This window comes from Montipora capricornis, chromosome 11 (genome assembly GCF_036669925.1).
Source record: "Montipora capricornis isolate CH-2021 chromosome 11, ASM3666992v2, whole genome shotgun sequence".
Taxonomy (NCBI): domain Eukaryota; kingdom Metazoa; phylum Cnidaria; class Anthozoa; order Scleractinia; family Acroporidae; genus Montipora; species Montipora capricornis.
Genome location: NC_090893.1, coordinates 16,749,677 through 16,769,243, shown reverse-complemented (window position 1 = coordinate 16,769,243; position 19,567 = coordinate 16,749,677). Strand labels below are relative to the sequence as shown.

The following is a 19,567-nucleotide window of genomic DNA, read 5'->3' as shown; positions in this document are numbered from 1 at the left end:
TCAATTTCCTCGTATAACATTGAAAGCCATTCAAGCAATTCAGAGGGGTTTTCCCGTAATTAAAGTGAGATAGATTTAATAAAGGTTGAACTGACTACTCGTACATGCAATGTGTGCGATGCGCTGCATTGCAATACGAAATGAATCAAATTGAGCCAAAGACAAGCAGCTTATTATCACTAGAAAAACAGCACTTATTTAAACTTACAAGCACTAGTTTACGTCATCAATTTCCTGGTATGACATCACATCCACCAAGGAAGTTCACAGGGGTTTTCCCGTAATTAAAGTGAAATAGATTTAACAAAGGTTGAAGAACTACCTGTAGTTAAATAAGTCTGTTTCTTTGTGGCGACAGGGGTTGACATGGCTTTGCAAAGATATGGTGAGTACGACTGTTCATTTTCTGAGTAATGTGCATGCTTGCTTGAGCGAATATTGAAATGTAATGTGAAGAGGGTTGTTTATTATGAAAGTGGTGGAATTTAGCTGATCTTTGATTACGAGGAAGTTGTTTGAAGCGCTAAGTCAGCCAATGTAATCTCCTAATTCTCGGGTGCATGGCCCGTTTGCCAATTCCTTAATTCGTCCTCAGTGTTTTGGAAGCTTAGGATAGACAGATGTTTAGCGATTCTAAAATACATTTCAATAATTATTTCCGTGATCTCGTTGAGGGACAGGACTTGCTCTTGGACACCTGACAGCTTCCTATTATTATAGAACCCTTTTCACATTTAACTGGCCTCATCAATTAATAAGGTTCTATAAACTGAGCTGTTTAAGAATATAAGGAAATATCAACACATATATCAGCAATAGTGTACACACACTACTGCTCACCTTCGAATATTTCAGCAAAATTAACATTTGAAGTGGAGTATACGTTTCAAGGTCTGTCCGAGATAAGCCGGGATAAAATTATCAGCATCAACCACAGACTGCGGAAAGTTAATTCCACCAGAGAGAAAGGCATTCAAGCAGCGATTAAATTGACGTTCTACTGGTCCCAATATTTAAGTTTGTGCAAGTGGTCATTAAAGGGAAAGATAGCGACAAGCATTCCTGCACACGTGTCGAAATATGAATCGAAACTGCAAAATCGAACTAGACGAGGGCAAAAGTCACAGCACCAGTATGGCGTGATATTGTAGTTTTTAGTTCATGCATGAAAAACCGTCGATTTTTGTGAGCTTATGGGGAACGAAATTACCTTTCATGGCGTTTCTTTCTCTTACTTTTTGATCCACTAGAAGTTTAACACATAAAAATACAGCCCCGTGGATTCAATCGGCGTTATTCTCTAAGCTTCGCACACCAGAATGTCTTATTTGCCAAAATGCTTATGAAAACTCCAACTCTCACCCCCAATTCCAATTATTTAATAGCCTTACGACATCAATTATGGCTATTTAGGTATTTCCAATCGCGTGGGAAAATACCCGAGGCTTTCGTGATCCATGAAACATCCTTGAAGACCTGGGTTTGTTGAGAAACAATTGCGGTGTGACTCCCGTGAGCGCAGCGTTCCGTGACAGATAGAGGACTGGACTAATGAGTAATGTTACACAAGACAATTTCTACTGCATGAACAAAGAAAACTCGCTTGGTGGAACATTCTCTGAGGAGATAGTAATCACTCTCGAGAAGGCTACCAGTATTTCAGTCATTAAATAGTAAAACATCTCTCCTTTGGTAATCAGGCAATGAAAATGTGCGATTGAAGACTTGGTAATGAACGTTCCTGTGAACTAGTCATGTCAGCCTATTGCGTTATGTTATCATTGATAGCGAAACCAGTTGCAAGAACTGTTGCACATTGAGATACTAATCGAGCACCTTGACATGCCATGTGAGACCTATTAAGAGTAAAATCGCAAGAAATATTGTTCAGTATGACGGCCCCTGTATTTCTTGGTTGTTCACTTTCCCTAAAGAATGAAAGTTCTAAAACCGTTCAGAAAGAGTCTAGAGTTCAAAGCAAATGTAGAATTAATTAACAAACGCTCATAAGAGTAACAAAATCTGTGTTTTAAATAGCTACATTTCAGAGATTCGGTCCACCGGGCAGTGGATAATTTTGGAAGAATGAAACTAACAAAACTAATGGACAGACGTTCGATCCCAGAATCTTGCAATTAATCTGAACTTTACTGTGAAGATGGAAAGGAGAGCTTTTCTTCCTGGGCAAACCTCGAATGCCAGATGGCATGCAACCATTATGAGGGTGAAAAGGAAAGGGGGAGAGTATTGATCACACATCACTGCAATAAAATGATCTTTTTTACATTACTCTGACAACAAAATTGACATTTTACGTTTCAGGAAAAAAAAACGTTTTTACTGCAACAATTTGTTTTCCCTATTCCGAGAACTACTACGTACCATGATGAATCTGCCCCCAAGGCAATTGCGGAATCGTGGAAAATTTCAAAGGTCGAAAACGACGAAATAAAAGGCCACTTCATAATTCACGGAAAACAGGAAAACAAAACGCAATTCACGGCTTTCGAAAATTTGCACCTTATTGTTTACAGCCTGAAATTTCATTGGGTCGTATATTTCCTCTAAGCATTCGGCCATGACTCGAAACGCACCTAATAAACTTTGGTAAGGCAGCGCATCTTTATGGCCTCCACGGAATTTTGAAGTTAGAACATTCATATGTCAGAACATTTTTCTCTATCTCGGCCCCCGAATCCCTCGGAATTTTTCCACAAAAAAGTTTGAACGTTGTTAACATAAGAAACATCACCATGTTTACCAACATTATTTGTGCTTTGTCCTCGTTGGAATGGTATAGGATTTAGCTGTATTTTGCTTGGGGTAATGGTCCATTGTTTTCTGAAACTAACCGGGCCGGGAATCCAAGAATAGGGATCTTAAAATCTAGGAAGGCGTCGTCGACGTAAACGTCACCTCAAAATATCGCTTTGCACTACTGTGCGCGCCTTGTACAATGTGCAAGAAGTACCGTGAAAAAATAAATTCGGTACCAGCGGTTTCAGAGTAAAAATAGAGAAGCAAAGGATCATATGTTTACGCTCACGTTGTCGTCCTCAAATTTGGTGATTGTGCTAAAATAAGTGCGTGCCACGCGTGAAGCAGCATACTTTTTTTCTCTTTTACCCAATGATATTCTTCTTTTGTAGCATTGCCGTTGACGTGGCCATTAACGTTTCTTGAACTGCCTAACGTTCAGTGTCAAATTTTCAAAACCCATGACAGGCGCAGTCATACTTTAAAAATCTCGACTCCTTTGATTTTCAGGTTCAACTGACACATTGGCTTCCATAGATTCGTCGGAGTGCACGACCACTTCAGGTATGTAAGTAAACTTTTCAAAGGGAAGTAGCAGGGCAAGATGGAGACCAACCATTCATTAGTAAACAAAATGGCTGACAATACCGAGCTGTCGCTGTCTGATTGGAAAAGACGAAGCTTGACGTAAAATGACAATACCCGTTCATCAAACTGAGTTCGTTCTATTGCGCCAATTAACTTACCAAGGGCCCCTAATAATTTTTGGCGGTGCAGTCAAGGAACGAGAACATCACAACAGTGCATTTATATGAGTAAAAACGAAATGGAAGTGAATAATACTTCGATAATCACCTCCGAGTTAGCCAATCAGCCCACGCGCGAAGAGCGGAGCGGAGACTTGTGTGGTTTATATTAATACTAATTTTTCCATGGAGTTTAATGGACTTTCATGGACTTCCAGTTCTATGGAATCCCATTGAGTTCTATCAACTTCCATGTATTTCCTTGGAGTCCTTTGAGTACCAAAGGTGGAACATGAAAACTTTATGAATATCTGAGTGTGTAGTAAATTCCATATAGAAATCCATGATCGCAAGTTACAAAATATTTCCCAACGAAAACCTCAATGACAACTATGCTTCTCCGTTCTCCCTATAGCCACCACATCAAATTCACTCACTCTTTCTGAGTTTTCTCAGTCTGGAGAGAACAGACAAGACGAGGAATTGCCACCACAAGATACTAGTACTCCGTGGCAAGTCGGTAATCTTCAGCCAGGATCCTACTGCGTGTACAGATACTCCCCACTTCAGAGGGAAGAACGAAGGCACAGTTTTGAATGGGATCCGAAACCAAGCAAAGGCATTATTTCACAGAAAGGTACGATGATTAGAGACTTTCAGTTCATTTTTTGGAAGGTGTGAATATCACTGTCAACGACGAAATGTTGCATGCAAGTTATTAAATTCTTCTCTCAAAGAGATCGAGCCAATTTTAATGACGAATGGCCTCTATCATTATATCATCCTTCTTTAAGTCAACACTCTATGACATTTTTTTTTTCGTTTTCAATTAAACTATATTATTCTAAACAACAATTTTAGGATGGGATGGTTGTCAGCGGACCATTGAGTCATTCTTTCAAAACCCTGAAAAATTCATCCAGAAGATGGAAACGGCTGGCAGCTTGTGCAAAGAACGCCGTGAACAATTTATTTTGCGTGAAATTCTTCCACATCTAGAAGAATCATGGGGTAGATGCTCCGATTCAAACAAAGGTGTTTACAAGCAGCTGGCAAAACTAAGCCACAGTGTTAGCGGTGGTCAAGTCGTGAGACATTCCTTACAACTGCTTCTTCATCTCATCTGCAAAGATAATTTTGAAAGAGGGCATGGAAGTCTACTAGAACTGGAAGGAATAATGAGATCGTTCATTTTTTCTGACAAAGGGATATTTAGGAGAGACGGACAAAGCGAAAGAACACTTAAACTCCTTGTCTACAGTCGTATCTTATCATTGCTCTTAAAGTCTGACGTTCTGCAAGATGAGCTGCTGGTGACAGAGGTGGAAAATGATCTGAAAAGGATTGTGGAAGAACTACAAAGACATCAAAAGCAACTAAAAAACAAAAAGAAGGATACGCTTCGTTATTCGATAGAGTTTACTATCATGCTATTGTCACATTCCCGTCTCTTAAAGCCTAGCGACAGTTTGCCAACAGGTGGAAGAATGGAGAGTTTCCTGGAGGAATGCCGAGAGTTCTGTGTAAATCCGAGAAAGGAGAGCAAGAGTTTAACTCTTCTTGAAACACTGAGGAAAAAGAAGAAAAATTTACCGTGGGCTGAGCTGCACAGCATTTTGTACCATCTGCATGGCAAGGTTCGTACTTACCAATTAATAATCATTGTTCGAGTTCTCATGCCATACCGTACCTTTTGGCCCTTATGGCAAGCTAGTTCGCCTCTTTATACGAAGAAATTGTCATACAGTAAAAAAGCAGACGCATAAGGTGCCCCTGATTTATTTGAAAAACTAAGCTAACAACGCAACCTGATTCACAAGGACTCTTTTGTCAACGGCTACACACCGGCATAGGATTCTTTATTAGATTTTTCGGGTTCGGACTCCCAGAACCAGACTACGGCTTTCCAAAACAGTGCAAACAGATTCTTCAAGCAAACATTTTTCTTTATTCTGAAATCCAAAACATCGTTGTGTAACTTGGCGAAATATGAGAATAACCTCCGAAATTGCTCTTGTGATGGTGCACCGCCAAAATCTGAAGGATTGGGGCGAGCGATGATCCTCGATCGGCCCACTTCCTTTTGACCCAGTGCCGTCCGTCAAGACAAACATTTCTTAAGAGCCTGTTCGCAAGGTAGTCAGAGACAAAAATAGACGATGTATTCACAGACAGCAAAACTCAAGAAAACAACGAGTTTTCATATGGGCGCGGTCATAAAATGATCTCCATTTTCTACAAGTATATTTGTAACACAAACTGCTTTAGTGTAAACAGTTGTTTGATTTCAAAGGGATGACGTAATTTATTCTCTCGTCATAGGTCTACAGTGAGCGTCCGAACGCAAAAATGGACACTGAAAGACGAGCAATGATACTGATCAGATTGATTGTGGAAGCCTTTCTTAAGGGAGGTGGTGGAAAAGATTGGCGGTTTTGCTTGGTCGCATCATTACTCCTCGTCGAGATCGCAAAGAACAATATCACGAAAGGTGATACTGTAAAACTTGCACTGCCATGTATTTGTACAGAATACGAGTATTTGTTTTCCCTCCGGTTAGCAAACAAATTCTCAAACAGTGTTCGCGTATCGAAATTCCAGTTTAAAGTTGTGATGTTTCAAATTGTCTTTGACAAATGAACTTCCAGTAAAAGACAGCACCAGAAGACGCTCTGTTAATGGTAAAAAAATACTTCACTCAATTGATGGCAACATAATTTAAAATCTTTAAGAAGTTCTGCACAAAGTCTTTTCAAGGCAAAAGCTGGGAGTTTTAATCAATACCGAGAACGCGTTTTCAGTGAGCTAACTAGAACTGTTTTTTCTTTGTCAACAGCGATGAGGCAGGAGGCAGCTGGTAGTTTAGTTTACCTTCTTAGAGATGAAAAGGTACAGGGAACGCCTGAATGCAGAGTGGTATTACAGAAAAGAGCTTCAGAGCTTCTCTTTAGCTCTGACCCAGAGATAAGGAAGATGATGATCCATTTCCTTTCCCATAACCAGCAAGAAGCGGAAGCACTTCCAGCAGAGCGACACATCGAACACCTATCTTCGATTTACAGAACACAAACTCTGGAGATAAACAACGCGATAATAAGCCATAGCGCCGAGTGCTTTATCAGCACGGGAATGTTTCACTGCCAAAAGGTAAATCTAGTGGGGCTAAATTTCTATGGAATTCCACACTGAGAAGGAAACTGTAGAGTTCTGCTACTACTCTACAGTTGTTAGTGTATCGCTTCTTTTCGTCACGTAAATTCAAAGGGCATCACAATTACGTTCCCCAGAACTTAATGACTGATCTATTTTAGGTTCAATTATCAGTTCTATCTGCGTTCATTCAGTATATTTTCTTTTTTTAAAGTCTCAGGTACTAGGACGAGGGGGATGATCGAGCCAAGACGGGGAGTGGGGGGGGGGGGGGGGAGGTATTGTGCCTCTTGTAAGTATGAAAAAAATTTTTTTTTTCTTTCCACGTGCATGCAACGTATACTTGGAGACGTTGAGGTCACCATTTCCTCCTTTGGAAAAACGTCACGCGGTTTACCTTTAAATTGACATAATGCATTTGCAAATCTGAATTTCACATCAACAGATGCATGATAACATATTGTATATTATATTGTATTTCCAGGTGGCCATCAAAGTGTTGAACGTCAAGAAAAATCATCTCCTGGCAAACAATCCAGATTTCGAGGCACGTAGGCGACTGATTAACGAAGCTCACAACATGCGACGACTAAGTGAATCTCAGCATCCGAACTTTCCTGTCCTCCTTGGTTTCGACACGATAAATCTGCCTTTCCATATCATCACTGCGTTTGAAAAATGGGGTAACCTTCAGGAGTTTCTTCAACTCCGCCGAGATATGGAACCGTATGTTCAGCCGGTTGACCTTCTCAAGATGCTAAATGGCATTTGCCGTGCACTCTCGCACATAGAAGCCCTGGGACTGGTGCACCGTTGCGTCAACGCGGAAAACATTCTTGTGGGAGACAACTTTGAGTGCAAATTAAGTGGATTGCAGTCCTTGCGTCCCCTTACTTTTGAACAAAGCGACCAAGGTAATGCTTTAAAACATATGTTCATTTAATTCGACCAGTCCCATGATCCAATTGATAATGGAAGAATATCACTTCCTGTTTACCAATTTCTATCTCAACTCAGAAACTCCTTTCTCACCCATTGAATCAGAGGAGTGAGACTGTCTAACGCCAGGCGATTTTACTCGTCAATGGAGAGCAGTTCATGGGTCAATGGGCTATACAAGGAGTCACTTTTAAGACCATTTGTATAATTTACACCCTATCCCATCAAATATTGAAAATGCTATGTTAAGTTTCCAAATGACAGTCCACACTTAATGGAAGTGCTAATAGACAAATGAGAGACGTAATCCTCGCACTTTTCTGGACAATTTAAGCAATTATATCTGAAAAATCCAGGTCGCTCCAACAGGATTTGAACCCATGACCCTGCCATACCAGTGCAATGCTCTACAACCTGAGCTACGAAGCCACATAGATAGGAGCAAGTCAATTTGGGGAGCTTATTTGTTTCAGGTCAATTTACTGGGCTCATTCATTTTATTCAGAAACTGCTACTAGTTAACGAGGTTAAACGTTTGGAATTCTTGCTGTAACACAATGATACATGAAAAAAAAGAAATGTCATGAGGTCTAATAAAGAGGTGTATTTCAACATACTAAAAAAAATTCCACTGTGAGTTCATGTTTGTTTATAACTGACAAGGGTCGATGATGCATTTTTTCTCTCTTCCACCAGACTCGCTATATGAGGGTTATAGTTCACTTGCGATTCCCCAGTATATTGGAAAGCCTACAGATGAGGACCTTCCAGTGAGATGGCTAGCACCAGAGTGCTTGACTAATCAGCGCTTCTCTACTGCTTCCGACGTTTGGGCCTTCGGGGTTGTAATGTATGAAGTGCTTACCTACGGCTGCACTCCATACCGGCACGTTTTGGAAGACAAAGAGGTTTCTCACCAAGTAAGTATTCGAACATTTTTTTTAATGGATCCAGTTCAAGTTAATTAATAATAAGAAGAATGACATAATGCGATGAATAAGTCAAAGTTTTGCGTCTTAAATGCAGTCCCAATCCATTTTCAAAGAGCATTTTAATATTGTCTAGTTAAACTTACGTGAAATGCAACTTCGTGCTTACACGAGCGAATTTGAGGCCACTTCGAAATGAACTGTCTTTGAACAACTGGGATCTGGAATATAAATTTAAAGAACACCTCGCTGACATTATGGCATGAATGCTTGTTTGTGTACTTTCACAAATGGTCCACATACTTTCCTAACTTTGATACTGTAAAATTGCCTGTGCCTTAGTATAGCGAGCATAATAGGTTGTGGAGTCCACGCATAGATTGTTAAGTATCAGCAAGGGCCTCCGATGTGACTGAATTCTGGCTACTGTAGGGTATTGCACTAGAGCTCGCCCCTCGCACTTTTAAGATTCCAAATCACTCGAAATATAAACGGTGCTGGAGCAAGCCATGCAGTATTCTATCAGCGCTTTAAATGTTAGCTGAAAACTCAAATATATATAAAGCTTTCACGAGCGCCTTGACGTGAAAACCGTCAGTGTTTTAATTAATTAAACTCTTTTCCCTAGCACGCATCAAATTTGCTATTTTACTTAAAAGTTGTTGGTTTTTCCTCAAGTGAACTTTAAATTTGAATATAAAAAGAAAAATAGCCTTTGAAAAGGATGGAAGGACTTGTGGACTCGACATGTAGGGAACATGGACTAGCCGAATTTTAGTGGGGCCAAAACGTTCTGTAAATGTGGACGACTTTTGTAACAGGCGATCTACTACAGGGGCTCGCTGGACTGCTTCTCGAGACAATGGACAACACACACGTTGTAAAGGACTTCTTCAACTTCCATTACACAGAGACAACAGCTGTCACATCAAAATAGTAGTGCACTGACATGGCCACCTTTCATAGACTCACCCGCCTTCACAACAGGCGTGGTCAGGGTAAGATAATAATGGGTCACAAACGTAATAGATTGATTGCATGGAATAGCTGCTAACGCACTTTCACCTTCTTTTTTTACAAGATTATAGACCTTAAAGAAATCGTACCCCAGGAGAGTTGCCTCCAAAACATCGAGTATGAGCTGATAAGGAAGTGCTGCAAATGGAAATGCGAACTCAGACCGAGATTTACTGACATCACTAATGAGCTTGACCAAATTATCCAGCACTCAGGTAATTGAGGATTAATATTTTGCTTTTCTGAAGTATCTGTGATTTCCCGTCTAGGAAACGCAAGGAAGCATTGAGCACACTCAAACAATGAAAAAAATCCCCAACAAGTTTAGCGGGCCGAAGAGAGTTTGACGGCCATGCCTTGCTGCTGTTGCCTAACAAGGCCATGGCTACCTTAACCTTGGTTATATGTGCGCATGCCAAAGATGAAAGTTGGACCACGCAGTCGCTGTTAACCATTATACAATCCACGATTGGCCATTTAATTTGGCTTATATTTTCTTTATTTCCTTTGTTTAGACAACGGAACGCCACGACCTGATCCACCACCCTTAGAGGTTGACATTAAAGTTGGTGGAAGCCCTGTAAGTTTCTCGTGTAATTCAGTTGCAATATTTTTAATGCCGATACCTATCAGTTGGGGAATAAAGCGAATTGGGCATTCGGTAAAACCGACAAAATGATGTAGGTCTTGAATTTATATACGATTATCAACTGGGAAATTCCGACATTACTGTGTTCTTAAAAAGAGGTTCTCAAAATAATGTCACAAATTTGCCGGGAGGGGTAATGACAGATGCAGAATTCGCGAAGTCGCTCTTGCATGCAATTCGTGGCTGGCTATGATTATTAACTGTTCTCCATCATTACCTTTTGCCACACATAGATCGCTTCAGGTGACGAGGATCTGTACAGTACAATTGCTGGTAAGTATCTTGGCAGCCCCATGTAACCTTAAATGTTTCCTTTGTGGTAGCCAAATTTCTATTAAATTTAGAATCAACCATTGGCAACTCTCACGGAAGAGGTTTCAAGCACCATTCCTTCAGCAGAAGCAATACATAGAAAAGCAATATCAGCTCCTGTGGGAACCAACTCAAGCTTTCTTCAGAACAAGGAAGACTCACGCACCAACAAAACAAAATTAATCCTTTATGAACTAGACCTGTAATTAACCTCCTCCCAATTTGCCATGCAGTGCTTTCAACTCTCCTCCTACAAGTCAAGCATACGTACTTAATTGACCGCTGACCATAGGGGCTTTTCGAACATAACAGAACAGCGACTTTTAAGAATCCCAAATGGCCAGAGGGAAACAAGTTGGCGACATTTAAAAGTGCAGTCAAGAGGTTGAACCAGGGACTACCAGGATCAAATTCGACGAGTGGTCAGAACAGGTCTTGTCAAGGCAAGCACCTCAACAACTGGACAGGACTAACTCTCCATCTCTCCTCCTCAAACATGTACTGAAAACCATACATTTCCGTTCTTGATTCACGAATCCTGACTGCGACATGGGCACTTATAGCGCAAAGAGGTTTTCTCCTCTTTGTACCCAAATCAGTTTACCAACGCGGTCTTAGTTTATAATTCTCTCCTAGTTGTTTCTTTTAATTCTGCTAAACTTTACTTACAGATATTCTCAAGGATGTTGACCTAGATTCAACGAAGAATGATGACACCCAGTGTGGTAATACATTTTTAACGTTGAAAGTGGAATAGTGAAAAATGTGGTACAATCCCTGGATGATTTGAGATAACCTTTTAATCTGCAACGCACTCAAAGCTTCAAACTTGTCAATTACAACGTAGTAATGACTCCAGTGGGCGTTTTCACAGATGCCACACACGCTGTCCCCTAAAGAGAAACGACCTTCTGTATTGCTACAGTATCAAGTCAGGGCTTTCAATAACGTTTGCAACCTTTACAAAACGTTGTGTAAATCCATTATAATGCTGTATACGAAAGCCCTCCTAAGTTACGCTCTGTTAGTCGTGTTCTACTCCTCCTTGTGCCATGCCGATAAGACCTGTTTCGGTTATGCCTTATAATGTGTCAAACCCTCATAAAATGTGTCATCCTAAAATAAGAATTCTAGTTAAACTAATTGGCTCCTTTCCTTTTTCTCCAGATATTTACGATGACCTCGTGCCAGATTGTTTTAGCACAGAAAATCAAGTAAGAAGTTATTTCATCTTCTTTATTCCTTCTTATGCCGATAAGACCGACAGGAAAGAACGGGTAAAAGGCACATCTCAATTTATTGAAATGACATACGCGTTTTTGTCCTATTTCCAAATAAAAGCTGATAGCATATGCCTTTTCTAAGAGCTTTTCAACCAACTACAGTAGCATGTAGCGTAATTTGATTCCCGAAAACTTTCTTAAGCGATAGAGCAACACTGATGTACATGCCGAATAAAATTCCTAGCGTCTTGAAAATAGTCTTATTATTGTTTGCTCTTTTAACATCTTTAGGGGTCCACATTGACGTGGGAGAGACTTTCACAACAAGATGTTCAGCATGCCAACGAGCTTCGCTGTCTCAATAATCCAAACATTGTACCAATAGAGAAATACGACTTCTTCAATTCATCTCGCTGGATAGTAAGTAACCGACATCGGTGATGATATCCTGTGGGGACATTTTCAACATCACCGTCATTGCCACCATATCTTTCTTTACCCTCGGATTTTAGAGCAGCTTGGTGTAGCTAGCATCTCCGAGCACTTGCCCTCCAAACCATGATTTACCCCTGGGGACAGATTAAAACTCCGGGAACTCCATGCCCTACTCTTTGCAAATAATGTGTGGGTTCTTTTACGCCCCACAGGGTATGAACATGGAAGGGTTGAGAAACGGGGCCTACGGTTTATCGTCCTTATCTGAGAAGACTAGAGAGTCTAACCATTCTCAGATGACATTAAAAAGGCAGCATAGCCAGAGTGTAAGGTGTTTGAACAGGCCTTCATGTTGACAAGCTATCAGATGTAAGCAAGCAGTAATTCATAGAGCGTTAAGCCCGAAACATTGACTGACACAAAATTGCCCGACATTAGTATTAATGCAACACAAACCAAAACCATGGTAGGCCGTTATTCAACAGATCATTTATTTGTCAGGTCTCACGTCCAAACTGTCCCTATGGCAATCTTAAAGAGTACGTTCTTCAAAGACAGTGCAAAAAGGAAAACATAGAGATGTTTTTGTCCCAAGTGACTTCTGCATGTCACTACCTTCACAGTAAACACATTGTGCATGGGGCTCTTCAAGCTGAGTACGTCAATGTCGTATCACCAGACCTGGTAAGTTGGCCACTCTTACAACAAAGTTTGATAAAACAAAATGATTACAAAATATTTGAAACTATTTCGGGACTCAAGATTAATTGCTCGAAAACTGAAGGCATGTGGATTAGCTCACTGAGTAATCATAAAGAAAAACCCTTTGATATTAAATGGCCTGACGAGTCAATTAAATCTTTCGGTGAATATTTTACAGATAACCAGAAACTTCTTAAAGAAAAGAATTTTATTCAGTAAAAAACCTAATTAATATCTGGTCCTCTAGAGGCCTATCGATTCACAGAAAGTTGACGACAATCAAACTTTTTCTTATTCCAAAGTTCAGTTCTACCGACACCTAGAGAACTGATCAAAGAATTGAATAACTTATTGTTTAAATTCTTGTCGAAAGGCACAGATAAAGTGAAAAGAGTGTCAGTAATAAAAGAATATGAGGAAGGAGGTTTGAGAACGGTTGATCTTGAATGCATGGAGAAATCGGTAAAACTTGCCTGGTTAAGACGAATTTTTAATGAAATTAATGCAGCACCTATTGAGCCCCTTAGGAGGTTTCTTTCTTTTAGCTTGTAATTACAAAATATACGATTATACAATTCCTTCTCAATCCTATTATGAACTCACCTTTCTTAGTGCTCAGATTTCCGTCCGACTTTCGCCACAGAAAAGAATTGGACAAATATCGGAATAACTGTGAGATTAGAATAGACAATAAGCCTGTCCATTACAAAACCTATTATGAAGCTGGAATTATATGCACCCGAGATCTTTTGTTTAATTTAAATGTTACAGATTCATGAATCATCTTTCGCACAAAATAAATAAAACAGATATTTTAGAACGGGCAGGTCTTCGTACGTCTATTCCAACGTCTCTCAGAGGTGAAGACTGGCTTCCATCAATAATTCCTCTAACGTTTGCGATTGATAACAATATATTTGATATAACAAAAAAGAAATCAAAAGAATTCTATGCTCTACTTGTCAGGAAAAAAAGCGGAACTTCCTAATATCGCTTATAAATTACAGAGTGATTTTAATTTTACTAGCGAACAATTGAGACAAATTTTCCAGTCATCTCATTCCGTCACTCTTGAATCGTAAGTTAAAGCTTTTCAATACAATTGAAAGTTCTTACCGGTAACTCAGTTCTCCATACAAACACCAAATTATATAAATGGGCTTCAGAACAAATGATCTATGTACTTTCTGCGAAGCGAAGCTCACTGAACAATCTGGTCTACCACTGCTCTTATTCTAACCAGTTTTCCAACGATTTTGAAATTTACTGGTGCATTGAAATCAAAGATTCCGCCTTTCCCTGCAGAATGTGCTTGTTGAAATCATCACAGAAACTACCCGCCCTTTACATATATTGCTGAGCTATTTCATAATATCTGGAAAGCCTTTTTGTAGAATTCCAGAAATTCCCAAATTCTACTCAACATTCATGGATTTCGAGCTAAAATTGCTGTAATATATGAAACTAAAAGAAATAAACAGTAAGAACGATTTCTTTAGGAAAAGAAAAGGTACTCTCACCTTATCTATCGTAGTGTAAGTGCCGTATTGAAAGTAGTGTAAATACTGTTTTGTAAGAAGCTCAAGTATCTTATTGTTAATAACGAAGTACGGTGGTATAGGTGAAATAAGTAATTTGTAAGTAATGCTCTTTGTGTTGAAATAAATATAATTGTTGGGAGAAAAAAGTAATTCAGTCGCAATAAAATAGAAATTAAAAGAAAAAAAATGATTACAAAATGCGTGCCATTCCATCGTCAAGATACTTACAGAACTATACATGTATCTGGAACATTAAAATGAAAGTAAAAGATTACCTATTTTGGGGCATTTAACTTGCCTCAAGCAGCTCTGGTCCGGCACCGAGTCAGGCCAGCGAGAAATTGAAGGAGATAATGCTCCTTCGATCTCAAATGATTTTGTTCGGCACAGGTTTATCAAGATATAATGACTGAAAATTGTGCTTTGTAGGTTCAAGTTGGTCGGCTGGGACGCTCCAAGGGTCTTTCTATGAGTGCTTATGAAGTCACTAGTACATCGTGTGTTGCACAAGTTGCCATGCCACCTGATGCCAGTAGATGGTGAGATATGAGCTACCTAGAAAAAAGAAAAAAGAAAAAGGAACGGCAAGGAAAGTGAGCATTTAGGAAGCGATGAAAAAGTCTTTACGAAAGACGTTTTAGAAGAATGCTCTCCGATACGGTCTCCATTCGTTTAAGTGACACCGGGCACAAGTTTTCGCTCTCTTCCAAAGGGCCTTCCTTAAAACATCGAATTACCACTTTTTCTCATGAAGGTACCACGCCAAAGACCCATTTCTCATTTTTACTTAGCGTTGTGCAAAATTCAGATGATATACAACAAGTCGAGTGTACCTCTTAAAGATTTTTTTCTTATTGATACCAAAATTAACACAGAAGACGCCTTTTTTCAACAGGAGTGCACCAGAGGTTATCATGGATGGATATTATTCACATGCCAGTGATGTGTGGGCCTTTGGTATCCTGGCCTGGGAACTCTATGCATCCTACCAATATGGTCAAGAAGAACGACAATTTGCGATTCCTTATCACTCGCTTGACAATGACGAGGTAAAAATTATTATGGCGAAATCCTGTCTCTTTAGATTTTCTTCTGCCGCACTCAAATACTATTAGTTTGCAAGATTGTAAGCAATCCATGATACAAAAATATTCATCGTTTTTACTCGGTGATCCACCAACATGAACTAACCGTTTGTGATCATCATCATCCTTACAGATTCTGCCTTATCAGCGAGACAACGGTCCACTCAGCCGACCTAAATACTGTCCTCATTGGGTCTATATCCTAATGCATCAGTGTTGGGCTTTCGATTCAAAGCAGAGACCTCCGTTCCTCGCCATTTTCGATTGTCTCACGAGCAGGTATTTCTCCTACGTATATCCACTACTCAAACGTCACCGGGTTGTTGCATGTTGAGTAGGCCGTCCACAGAGATGCAACAAAAAATACCGCTTGTTGCTTAACATGAAAAAAAAAAAAAAAAAAAGAAAAAGAAAGGAACTTTATTAAGTGTCTAGTCGTCCTAGCGCTGGAGCACTAATTGGGGGCACTGTAAACTGAAATCAACATATTAACGCAAATCAAATCAAATGTTGGTTCTTGAGGAGAGGGGAAAAACGGAGTCCCCGGAGAAAAACCTCCCGGAGCATTGTAGAAAACAGCAAAATCAACGCACATATGATACCGAGCCTTGGAGACAAACCCGGGCCACATTGGTGGAAAGCGAGTGCTCGCACCACTACGCCAGCCTGCACCCCTAATATAAGTTACTCAAAGTAAGAAGTTGCGTACTGTGAGAAGCCACTTCTACTGGAACAAATTCCACACATTTCCACAGTTGCGGTTTACAGGATAATGGGACATTACGGGGAGTAACTTTTGGGCAACGGACCATACGGTCCTGAATCCCCCGCTTTTGTCACGTTTTGATTTACTCTTTTAAAAAAATTGTTGTATTCCTGGTAGCATTAGTTCTTCTATTTTTGCTCGGTAAATGTCTAGCGATGATTTAGAAAACTGTGACGGCGTGATACTAGATGCCTATGACGTCTTTCCTTTACATCAAATTGGCGAATGGTAAAATTCATTTAATCAGGTTCATCGAGCTGAAGGGATCTTCATAGTTTGAAGTAAATGGGAGCCTTTGATTAAGTCGTTTATGAAGCATAATATTATTCGAAAACATGATCACTGGTATTCTCCAGAAGTGGCTGTGAGTTTGCTAAGAAGGTAGCTAAGTGTAAGTTATTTTGCTTGTGTATGAACGCTGGAAATACAATTGTGATCTAGGAAGTGAAGATTCATTTCGGCAACGCGCTTTGGTCAGGGCAAAAGAGCTCGTGGCCTCTCGTGGGATCAGAGTCCAGTAAGCTTGAGGGGAATAAACTGCTCACCACGTTAACCGTTTTTTTTTTTTTTGGTTAAAAGGGAACCAATGAAGTCTTGGATTATGCAGCTTTGGTTGAGAACGCACAACGAAGAAGAGTGGCCGGATCTTTCTGTCTTTCAAGAGATTGACGTGCCTCATGTATTAGGTGGAGACAGTCACCCCTCTGAAGGAAACATAGAGAAAATGTGTTCCGAAGAGTTCTATGCTCAACACCGCTATAAGTATGTAGAGTACTCAGATGTTTATGGCCCCAAGGAACGGTTCGAGAAATCCGTAAATCCTTCAGATAGCCCACCATACGAAAACAGCTGCCAAGTTGGCGAGGCAAACGAATCAGATTATTTGTGCCCTGTGACTGAAACGAAAAACCAAACAGATGATGTGCTCTATGCAAACGTTCACTATGAAAAGTGGATCAAGGAGAACCAAAACGCTATATACGCAAATGAACGTTCTTGCGAAGGCGAACCACTGTATGATAACGTAAGAGAACGAGGCGTAAATCTCTCACGGTTAGAGTTGGGCGGTGACAATGAATTCAATAACCATAAATGGGAAAGAGCTGCACACACAGCGAACAAGGGTTCAGATGCAGATGAAAACTGTGAAATTCACGCCGGCAAAGAAGAAGCTTTCATCCCAAAAGGTAGTATCAATAAAGAATGTCAGTTAAATGAAATACCTTGCAAACGACCAGCTGTACTCTCGAAGGGAAGAGAATACCAGCTTCTCGGGAAGCACGGAAGTGATGAAGAAGTTCGAATGGGAAAAGAGGAAACAGAGAGTTCACAGAGTTCTCATCCCACGAAAAAGGCAAAATGGCAACCCGAAAGTGAGGAAGACGTTTACAATTGTGCAATTGCAACCTCAGGTGATTCACAGGAGGAAAGTATGAATACCAACAGGGAAGAGAAGAAAGAAAATGCGAGCCTCGCAGAAGCAAGCAACGAAGAGCCAAACTACTTGTAAGAGGGAACTCCACCTGATAGTGGTGCACCAAACGAGCAAAATGGATGTGGATCACCCCTCAGTTCATTACCAACAACCAACTAATATTCGCAACGATGTTGAATGTCAAAGAAATGGAGAGCCCGCAGGGGTTCGAAACTCTCCTTTAAGAAGAATGAAGGCGTTTAAAAGAAAGAAGCGACAGATGCAAACCTGATGATCAGGAATATTGGGCCAGATTCAGGTACTCTGACCATTAAACATTGGTGAATAACGTAGTAGCAATGGATACAACAGAAGAGAAAGTGTATGACATGTTGAGCCTTAAGATTAGGGAAAAATTTGTGGACAAGATATTTCGTGATCATATTAGTTTCAGAGTCGTAACTTAAGGTTCATATTGCAACCAACATCATGACAATAGATTGATCAGGCATGGTTTGACTCTTCTCTGATTTCAAGTCTAATAAATGCAAGTTACAAAGTTACCATTCACGACAACGTTTCCAATTGCCCAGTGTCTTCGCCAGTTCCGATCTAGGGCTTAAAAGGGACTTTTTATATTGTTGCTGCATGTGCAGCGTTCCTTTCTTTTAATAAGATGTAAATTGGTAAAAGACTGCCATCATCACACCTCCACACTAGCAGGTGAGTCGAAATGAATGAAACGAGTCTTGAACCGTAACTTTGTAAGTTGTAAATGAGAGAAACGATCCTCGCACTTATCAAGAAGACTTAAGCAATTGTCTCTTACAGACGCCTAAAAAATTCAGGAGCATGGTTTCAACGGGATTCGAAGCCATGACCTCTGCGATGGCGGTACAATGCTCAACCAACTGAGCTATCAAGCCACACAGTTGGGAGCAGGTGATTTTTTATTTATTTTTTTTTTCATTTTGCCTATAACCAACACTTCAAATATACATTTAACGGAGCGTCATATCACTCCAACTTTAGAGTTATCATCGCCTTCAAAAAATTCCATATTTTTCCTGTGGGTGGGCTAAAACCTATAGGTTGCGTATGTTACTCAATATTTACTGACAACAGGTTATGTGTTAGCCATGGCAATTGACGTGAGTGTTTTTCGTAATAGCCCGCCTGGCCCGCCAAGTCCGGAAACTAATTAGGGTGGCAGTTGCTTGTTCGGGTTAGGGCGGCAGTTTATGTCGACCGTAGATAACAGTCTCTATATTGATAGTGTAGCACCCAACGTTTGTGTACTTCGAAATTTGTACGTACGTTTTAAAGCACAATGCTCTATACATTTTATATGCCTACAGTATATCTTTATGTATGCATTCACGTCGAATTCAGTTCGCTTTAAGTCTGCTGTGGCGACCACACAACACCTGAACAACCACAGGTCGCCCAGGCTCAGCCACTGACAAAAAATAATTTTAAGACGTCGCTTGTGTGGCACGGCGACTTCTGCACAATATTGTTCATGTCCATATATCTAATAACAATAAAATGAAACGTCAAACCTAGATCATCTCTTCAAGTGCCTTTTTAATCTCTGCATCACGCTGTCGGGGTTATTTGACACATAGAACAACGGTGTCATACTACGAACAGGAATTTTGGAATTAGGGAGATTAAGCACGCGCGTTTTTGAGACGCAGACGGTCACCGGAACTGAGAGAACATTTCGCGTGCCAGGAAAGTTGTGTCTCCCGGATATTTATATCAATCATCTCTAATGGAGAAAAAAATACTTATCACTGTTAATGTGGTTGTGTGAAGACTAGTTAAAAGGGAAAACAGCTTACTTCGGTTGCCGTCCGCGTCTCAAAAACGCACGTGCTTAACTCCCCTATGACAAGA

At 40.2% G+C, this 19,567-nt stretch overlaps 1 protein-coding gene across 1 annotated transcript; it reads left to right on the top strand.

Moving 5' to 3' along the window:
• The first annotated feature begins 101 nt into the window (after window positions 1–101).
• On the top strand, window positions 102–19,230 carry LOC138023868 (uncharacterized). Its single transcript, XM_068870950.1, has 19 exons — window positions 102–385; window positions 3,268–3,321; window positions 3,919–4,140; window positions 4,365–5,140; window positions 5,826–5,994; window positions 6,340–6,650; window positions 7,138–7,567; window positions 8,289–8,512; window positions 9,603–9,753; window positions 10,054–10,118; window positions 10,421–10,460; window positions 11,171–11,224; window positions 11,667–11,713; window positions 12,014–12,142; window positions 12,659–12,841; window positions 14,830–14,939; window positions 15,296–15,449; window positions 15,619–15,764; window positions 16,831–19,230. The coding sequence occupies exons 1-19, from the start codon at window positions 367–369 to the stop codon at window positions 17,759–17,761; spliced, it is 4,215 nt and encodes a 1,404-aa protein (XP_068727051.1). The 5' UTR covers window positions 102–366; the 3' UTR covers window positions 17,762–19,230.
• The last annotated feature ends 337 nt before the right edge of the window (window positions 19,231–19,567 follow it).